Source organism: Gossypium hirsutum, chromosome D01 (genome assembly GCF_007990345.1).
Source record: "Gossypium hirsutum isolate 1008001.06 chromosome D01, Gossypium_hirsutum_v2.1, whole genome shotgun sequence".
NCBI lineage: Eukaryota > Viridiplantae > Streptophyta > Magnoliopsida > Malvales > Malvaceae > Gossypium > Gossypium hirsutum.
Genome location: NC_053437.1, coordinates 58903547 through 58913307, shown reverse-complemented (window position 1 = coordinate 58913307; position 9761 = coordinate 58903547). Strand labels below are relative to the sequence as shown.

Sequence of the window (9761 nt, the reverse complement as noted above, 5' to 3'; positions counted from 1 at the left end):
TTAATTACAAATGAGAATTCATTTATACTGAAATGTAGAGATAACCAGATATGTTTTATCCGAAATTTTCGAAACAGTTTTAATATTCTGTGAAGTTTTGGATATCGAAAATTTTTGAAGGGTTACAAATATAAAAAGTTAAGAAGTGGTTTAAACCTGAGGTAGAGTGTCATTGGGCGCCACAGTCTTGCGTAACATAGCAGAAATAATCTAAATTAAGGAAAGCAATCAAAGAAAATCATATTAGGATGTGTATTGTTTAATTAAAAAAATGTTCCTGAAAATCATTATATTTTATTTGTTTTTCTAATATTTTTTAAATATTTGAGCTATTTGTACGGAATCCTGAAAACCTGGTGATATATAGTTTTACAGGATTAAGCTCGCAATGAGGTGTTGCGACATCAAGATGCACACAATTCTAAGATAAAGGCCCCGTGCTTTGCACGTGCATGGATTGCGGTTTCCTATCACCCCACTTTGCTTGCATGGCTTCCACCTTTCAAGTGCCATCTTTTATTACTTTTGGCCTTCTTTCTTATCTGAATTACATCATTATCCTTCACTCTCTTTCCAAATTTGGTCTTCCGAAAATGAACAAATAATAATGGTAACAATGGAGAAGAAGAGGGAGTTTAAAAAGGTGGTGGGTTTTGTAATAAAAGGTTGCATAGAGGGTTGTTAGGGAAAAGAAAGGCACCAAAACTAATTAGGGGGGAATCCCATTTCCCTAGCTGCTGGCTTTACCTAAACAAGAAAAAGATGGGAAGGCAATTTGCAAACACACTCAGTCACCTCCGGTTTTCAGGCCTTTTACTTCACCACTCATTCGGAGACCACTGCGCACCCCTCCCCCCCGCTTTATATAAACCTTCCTCTCCGTACATTCTCTCCATCTCTCTCTCCAAAATAATCCCCAAGCTAATCACTATGAGGATGAGCTGTAACGGCTGCAGGGTCCTACGAAAGGGGTGTAGCCAAAACTGCATCATTAGACCCTGTCTTCAATGGATCAAGTCCCCTGATTCTCAAGCCAATGCTACTCTCTTCCTGGCCAAGTTTTATGGCCGTGCTGGCCTCCTCAATCTCATCGAAGCCGGCCCTGAAAACCTACGCCCTGGTAATATTATTTATCCATATTCGGACTCCATTAAAAGAACATTATTTTTTAGTGTACTAAACTAATCAATGTTATTCATGTCGCAGCCATTTTTATGTCACTTTTATATGAGGCTTGCGGGCGTGTTGTAAACCCTGTTTATGGGTCAGTTGGCATGCTGTGGTCTAGGAACTGGGTTGAGTGCCAAGCAGCGGTTGATGCAGTGCTCAAAGGCTCGCAGATAACCGAAACTTCTTCTTCTGAATCACTTGCGCAGCAATCGATTTCCCCTCTTAAAACATACGACATCCGCCACGTTTTCAAGGATCCCAACACAATTGACATCGACAAGGTCAAGAGCCGCACTAGTTTCAAGCGATCCGCAACCAAGTCCAAGCGACATGTTGACAGCAAAGAAGATGCGAGCATGTTCTCTGTGGAGACTGAGGAGGGTTCGCTGGTGACCCAGACCAAAAAGGGACCTCTTTTGAAGCTTGGAAACCAAACCGAGGAGATTGCTAATATTAGGTTAGAATTGACTCTCGGTTTAGCTCCTGCAACAATGCAATTGCCTCGCCTCTGAGGATGAAATTAACCCATCATCAAGTGGCGGGTATAAACTGCAGTTGGGTACAAACTAATCCACCTCTGTGCTTCATTCATCACAAATAGAAGCAATTTTGGCGGCTATAAATATATCATCTCTAATTTTGACTCACCATGCAATACTATGTTAAATTTATTAACTTTGTTTCTTTCTTGTTTGGTGAAAAAGAATGTTCCTGGTTTTCTGTGTGTGTATATATACATTTATTTATCTTTCTGTAAAATTAGTACGCATCTAGTTCAAAGAAATTCTATTTTATGATTCCTTAACCATTTGCGTATCAAATTTCACAATTGCAGTACTTTTCATTTTCGCGAGTATATATATACTTGTGGCATTAACGGGTTATGGGTGCAAGATTTGTTGAATAATTATTAAGGTATAGACTTGATTAAATGAAGGGCAATGTAGAATATTATTGATTTTTTTTTTAATTTGGGGGATAACTGGATATGGTTAGGTGGCGATATACTATACGTACGAACATGGGTTAATTTAAATTTGCAGTTCTGTTTTATGAGTAGGCGCATTGCTGCAACAAGAAGTTGGCAGCAAGCAGTGGAGCCTTTGGTGCTTTGTGGTCACAACACGGTCACGGCTACAAGGCAGTGGAGTCATTGCACGTAGAATCATATGTTTAGACTTTAGAGTTGTAGACAGTTGCTCTTCATGCAAAGGTTCTTGGTGTGTGGGGGTTTTGACCACTTGTGAGGTGTCATTTAAAACCATATTTAAAAAAAAATCATTTATCGCACAAAAATTTAAAAATATTCTCTTAAAACTCCATAAAAGCAGTAAAATTTACGTCTCGTTCTAATGACCCTGAAGAGCTGTTCTAATGACCTTGAAGCGCCACTCATGGCGGTTTCAAGACTTGGTTGTGCCACCAAGAAGGTGCGCTGAAGGGAGGAAGGCCCGAGTCTCTTTCTGGGACATGTTGATGGGATTTTCGATGGAAGCAAATCGTTCAACGAAGGCATTAACTGAGGAAGATATTGAATTATTGGAGGGCAGTGTTTATACTGAGATAATAGAAGGTATCCCATTGATTACTTTCTTAGAGAGAATCCATTTTTTAATAGAGAAGAGTATGGATCAATCGGTGACTATCAAGTTATTAGAAGATTGGTTTTAATGCTCTATTGAATAACACTCAATCTCTTTGAAAACCTATTCAACTTATATAAATGGAGGACTGGAGAATGGTTATTGTCTGCTAGCTCCAAATTCCAATGGACTAAGTAGGGATGGGTTGACCGCCGCCAAACGTTCAAATATTTAATTGGAAAATACTACACCAAAAAATATAAGAAATAAAGTAGCGATGTCTACAAGTATACGAGTTAAATTGTAATATAATAAAATATACAACGAAACACTAGAAAGTTTTCTAAAAATCGTACCCAAGGGAGGATGAATTAAATTTATTAAAAACACTTTTACAATAACAGGTCTAAATAGTGATAGTTAAATATTATATTACGACAATCAATAAACATAGATAATATCGTAAATTAAATAACTAAAATAAATAACAAAAAATAAAATATAAACAACTAAATCAATTAAACCAATAAGGAAGATTAACTCGTTTCAGGGGTTGTAATTAACTTTGGATTCAGGTTTTAGGGTGAATTAGCTATTAATTAATCAATTATTACCTCTCGGTCTCTAATTGATTAATTAATTGGTGGATACTCACTTATCTCCCGACCTCACTTTCTTAACCAAAATAAATTACAATTTACTTGACAAACTTATCTCCCGACTTCACTTTCTCAACTAGGATAAATTACGATTTATGCGTAATTTATACCAACTAATTTTGTAAGACATACTTAATCATATGTTAATCAATCCCCCATCCACTCATTAATCTCTTGATCTGTTATAATTGGATGTAGCAAATTAAACTAGTTTTCTTAGTTGAGGAGCTTGAATACGAGTAATTTTAGAGTGCTTTAGTTATGTTTTATTAGTTAAGTTTAAATTCAATAAAAAATGCATTTTGAGTCTGTTATTGACTTTAGGGGCTGAATGAGGCCTAAAGGCGAGCTAACATAATTAGTGAGTGTGCATGAGACCTTTCAAAGGCATAGGAACTCAAAGTTGGTCGCTATGTTGCAACACAGAGAGATTAATGTCACAACATAGGAAGCAGAATGCCAAAACTGCTATACTGCCTTGGGTGTTAAGACATAGCCAAGGGATGTCGCGACGCACCCTTGAAGCTACCCCTAAATTAGGCACATTGCCTTCGATGTCGCGACACCCAATGTCGTGACACAGGGACTAGGGTGTCGCGACATCAGTCTTGCACGGGAAGCACTTACGAGCCAAGGGTGTTTTGGTCCTCACAATGGAAATTAAAACACGAGAATGTCAACTGACTTAGGGTTAAAGACGACAACAACCCTAACTCTATAAATAGGTGTAAAGGCCTAATTCTGTCTAGCCCACCATAAACCAAATGAAAAATAATTAAAACAAAAAAATAATTAAAGTCCAATAATAAAAAAAGACAATAGTCAATTTACAGTAGCTCAAATTTATAAAAAAAAAACCCTAATGGCCCGATAAGCCCAAAAACCAAAACATTTTTTAGCAAAGCAGAAACCCTAGCCTCACTTGCGCTCCTATGCCTTGGCCACGTTAGCACGCCGCACCTTAGGTCTACCTCTGCCACCATCATCCTCAACCACCGTTTGCAAAAAAAAAAAGGAAGAAAAGACAACAAAGAAACAACACACAAAGGCAACAAGAACAGTAGAAAAAAATGTAAAAATAACCTTGTAAATCGACTATAAAAAGCCTAAAAAAAATTGTAAGGGGGTTTTTCTTGAAAGTGAAATTGAACAAAAAAATACACAAAAGAAAACAGTCAAAAAACATATAAAAGAAAATTTCAAAGGTGATTTTTCTTTTTTCTTTTTATATTTTTTATTTCGAAAAAAATAATAAAAAATAGAAATCGTTTACCTAAGTCTTTTCATCTCCCCCTATTGTTGAGGGCCTTCTCCGACGTCGTGTTCGGCCTTGCTTTTAGATCTGGGTTCAAAAGGGATTAAATGTTTTTTTTAAAAAGAAAAAAATAAAAAAGAGACCTTTCCGGCCACCGGAGGCGGAGGCCACTGTCGCTGATGAACCATGGGCCACGAAGGTCACGGCGGCACGATAGTCGGATTTTGGGCTGTGCCCAGAGAGAAAGTAGAGAGAAAAATGAGGAGAAACTGTTTTTTTTAAACTGTTTGAAATGATTTTTTTTTTGTAACTTATATAGACTGAGCAAAATAACACCGTTTTGAAGCGGCTTCAAATGCCCCAAAACGACGTCGTTTCGAAGCGGAGCCCGACGACCCAACCTGTTTATTCAGCTGGATCCGCGTGTTTTCGTGAACTTGTCTAATTTTTGCTTGGGTCCTTCCACTTTTCACTATTTTTCAATCTCATTCTACTGTTGTTTATTATTTCTTTCAATTTCACCATTTTATTCTATTTTGATGCAATTGGGTCCCTCAATTATTGCAGACCCATTAAGGGAAGGACACGTGTGGATTTTTGGGGAAATTTCCTTTTAAGTCCCTATATTTTTCAACCTATTATGTCTTTTTCTTTATGATTTATATTGATAATTTTATTATATTTTTTATTTAGTCCTTATTTCTTATTTTATCTCGATTTACCCTTTTAATTTCATTTAAATTTCAATTTTACCCTTTGCTTATTTAATTTCAACCTTTTTACAAATTGTTTTATTTATTTATTTATTATTTCTTTATTTTTTTATACTAAAATTTATATCGTTTATATTCTTTTATTTGTGCATTTCTTTGTTCATTTATTATTGTCATTATTATTTTATTATTGCTTTTATTATTTTTTAGCACTTTCATGTCTACATATTTTTAACCATGCATTTTCTATCTTTACTTTTATTTTAAGTTACTTTATTTATTTTATTATCATTATGATGTGATTATTAATCTTATTATTATCATTATCATTATAATTACATTATCATTATTATAGTACTCCTTTATTTATTTATATTTTATCATTCTAATATCCTACCTATATAGCCATCTTATTTTACTTTATCAATCTACTATATCATTTATTTATACATGTTATTCTATTTTATCCTTGTTATTATCATTATTTTACTTACTTATACTATTAATATAATAATAGCTATGCTATGATTAATACCATTATTATTAAAATCGATATTATTATTATAAAATTGATATTATTATTATAAAATTGGTATTATTGTAGTCGCATTACTAACATCATTTATCAATACATTCTTTTATTCATTTTATTTTATTTTTATTTTATCTTCTTGTTCATTACCCCAATATGGTCCTTCTATTTTCACCTACATGGCAATTTCGTTTTATTTTACCATCATCATTTCATGTATTATATTGCAACATATTCATTCGTTTTTGTTAAAAATATATATATCATTTAAAAAAAAGGGGGTTATCTCCGTTTTATATAACGTATAAAATATTCAAAACCAAGGTATTGTTCATTATTCTTGGGATTCGAAGAAGTCGTGCTCCTAACTTATGGAGTATGGCCTTTTCCCAGAACTAAAATAATCGAATATCTTATTTAAAATAACAAAAAAAAACAAATTTTTTAAAATGGCGATTATTCTGGTTTTCAAAAACTAAAGGTGTCGTGTCCTAACTCACGGGGCATGATCCTTCTTCTCAATTAATTTGGAATAAAGCTCTTTCTATTAAAGTATCTTAATACAAAGGGGTCGCATTTTTAATTCTCTTCAAAATTTTAATTTTCTATACTAAGACATTGAGTAATCAATTAGGTATCAATTTTGGGCATAACGAGAGTGCTAGTCCTTCCTTATGCATAAACGACTCCCGAACCCATTTTCTGGATTTTATAGACAAAAAAAATCATGTTTTTAGTAAATCAAACATTATATTAAAACAATCAAATTACGAGGTGATCCGATCACACCTCATAAAAAATATTGGTGGCGACTCCCATTTTCATTTTTTAAAATAAAAAGTCGATTTAAAAAAAAGGTTTCGACAATAGGCTTTTAAAACACTTGTTGAGGGACAACTTTTCATACTTTAAGTTTTCTTTGTAATTTTAGTTTTTAGTTTCCTTTCTTTTAGGTTTATTTTAGTTCTTTTCTATTTTGTGTTCATCAAAGAATGTGAGTTGTAACTGTGATCCAACTATTTTAGATTCTGCTCTTCAATCAATACAATTCAGAATTCTCTTATACCTTTCTCTTGATTCATTATTTATGTTTATCATTATTATTAAGATTATTGTGTTCATGAGATCCACAAGGAACTAATCGTTTTATGGAGATTAGTGAGTAGAGGTGTGATTAATTAATTACTATGTAGGGCTTTCTTAGCGAATCAGCTGTTTGGGAGAGGAAGAAATTAAACCATAAGCTTGACGACCCTAGAAAATCATTTAGGTTAGAATTAACCTAAAATTGGTATGACCTATCCGTGAACACCTTAGCCTCGAACTGTTCTGGACTGTGAGATCAATAGATAAGTAGTTCTTGCCAACTCGTTAGTTTAGTGGAAGATCGAGAGATCTTGCTAGGGTAGCGACTAGTTGATTGAGTAGAAGCCCGAAATAGGAATTAATTATGATCTCCAAAGCGAACTAATCACCCATGCTTAGATTTGATTAAGTTAAAAGTTATTTATCCAAAGTTCACTTTACTTTTGTTATTTTTATTTCATTATTTATAAAAACCTATTTTCATTTATGTTCTATCGTACTATAATTTATTTAAACTTCTAATTACTTCTATTTACGTTTAGGTTGATGATTGCTCCAGACGTACTACTGTCCAGAGTGTGAATACTGCTACAAAATATATGGAATTTAAGGCGGTGTTCGTAAGTATATGGATCAGATTGTAATATAGCTACAATGAAGTAGGTAAGTACTTCGAGGATCTTACCCAAGGGATTGTAGTTTGGGAAAGACTATTATCAAACCAATTATGAGAAATAATTACAAGCCTACTCGAGTCATGATTTAGTAATGTTAATAAGGAAGCAAGATAATAATAATATTAATAAACTAAATAAATTAAATTAAACCTAAATCTACTCCTAAGCTCATGTATCGACTTCTCCTATCCCTTATTTCGACTACGTGAGTTCCTTTAGCCTAGATCCAATTATTTTACCTAATTAATTATTGATGTAGGATTGAAATCAATCAACTAGTCGATACCCTAGCAGGATCTTCTGATACATCCACTAGAATAACGAGTTGGCAATAACTACTTATCTTTCGACCTTATAGTTTAGACCAGTTTGAGGTTAAGGTGTTCACAAATAGACTATATCAATTTTGGGTTAATTCCCACCTAAATGACTTCCTAAGGTTATCAAGCCTAGGGTTTAAGTTCTTCTTCTCCCAAACAACTGATCTGCTAAGAAACTCTATCCTTTAATCTTCTCCTAAATGACTTTTTGTTTTGTCACTTGACTTTTTACTCTTTTCTCAGTCACAGTGTTTTTGTTCAATACTTTTTCCACTCATTTTTACTTTTGACTTTTTCTATATTTTTTTCTTTTTTGCACATTTTTCTCGACCTATAATCACTAGATTATATTGTTTATTTCTTTCTTTTTTAAACCACTATAATATATCTACCTAAACCCTAAATATCTATGGCCTGATGTCTATTTCATAATGTATCAAAGGACCAAAGATAGGGAAAAGTTTAAGTTTTGTGTGTGGTCTTTGGGTTTCAATTTTGTTGGTTCATAAAGAAAGGAGTTATTAGGCTCAAATAAGGAGACTAGTGATTCATAACATTAATGTATGGTCATTTGAGAACTGGCTATTCAAACAATGCCTTAGGTCATCCCTAAGCATGCCACTGTACACAATTTCTTTCATGCTTTGAATTAAGCCAAACAAATAACAATCAACTTAAGCATTCATGTCTCTATGACTATCTATAAGACTTATATCTCATATGGCATCATCAAACATTTTTACTTAGGTACTTCTAATATATTATGCAATTTAACTAACTAATCAATTCCCTTTAAAAATAATCAGATTATCTCATACCAATAAAAAATTTCATGCTTGACAAAAATCATTACATGCTTCATTATTTTCAACCACTATTCATGATGTTAATATAATCCAAAGACCATGCAACAATAATAAATTTTTTAAAGTAAATAAATAACTAACTAAAATAAAGTAAAAACACACATCATGGAGAGAGATTGCAACATTCAAACAGTTAGAATGAGAGAACTTTCACAAAGCTTATGAGCATTTTAAAATGCTAATACAGAGATAACCACATCATGGATTACCTGAGTGGCTGAGGCTACAAATGTTCTATAATGGGTTAGATGTGCACACTTGTTCAGGATTAAATGGAGCCGTGGAAGGAGCCTTAATGAAAAAACATATGAAGATGTGTATGAGTTGATAGAAAACATGGCGATGAATTCATACTAGTGGCCAACCAAACGCTATACATATAACCAAAAACCATCTAGGGTAAAAGCTGTCCAGGAGGAAAATAGATACCAACAAATTGTGGAAAAACTCAACCGCATAAAGTCCTTATTTAGTGTACCATTTATATATTGAGGAGACAAATCGTTCTTTCATTACATTAATAATTCAAACACTTATAATCCCGGTTAGAGAAATCACCCAAACCATAGATGAGGTGGAAATTAAGGAGGAGGGAACAATGCACAACCAATTAAAAACGCTATTATCAACCTTTTTATTTGCAGAAGCCTCAGGAAATGACCAACCCAAATAACCATACTGTATGTGGTTAACGTGATTGAACCGAAAGGGAAATGCAGTCAATGAGAACTGAAGTGAAACAAGTGCGATTTCCTAGAACTAAAATAATCGAATATCCTATTTAAAATAATGTTCATTATTTTTGGGATTTGAAGAAGTCGTGCTCCTAACTTACGGAGTATGGCCTTCTCCTAGAACTAAAATAATCGAATACCTTATTTAAAAAATAAAAAGATAAAA

General features: G+C 33.5%; 1 protein-coding gene across 1 annotated transcript; it reads left to right on the top strand.

The window, feature by feature from the left end:
- The first annotated feature begins 614 nt into the window (after positions 1 to 614).
- LOC107921805 (LOB domain-containing protein 42) lies at positions 615 to 2026 on the top strand. Its single transcript, XM_016851650.2, has 2 exons — positions 615 to 1120; positions 1207 to 2026. The coding sequence occupies exons 1-2, from the start codon at positions 763 to 765 to the stop codon at positions 1680 to 1682; spliced, it is 834 nt and encodes a 277-aa protein (XP_016707139.1). The 5' UTR covers positions 615 to 762; the 3' UTR covers positions 1683 to 2026.
- Positions 2027 to 9761: the final 7735 nt, after the last annotated feature.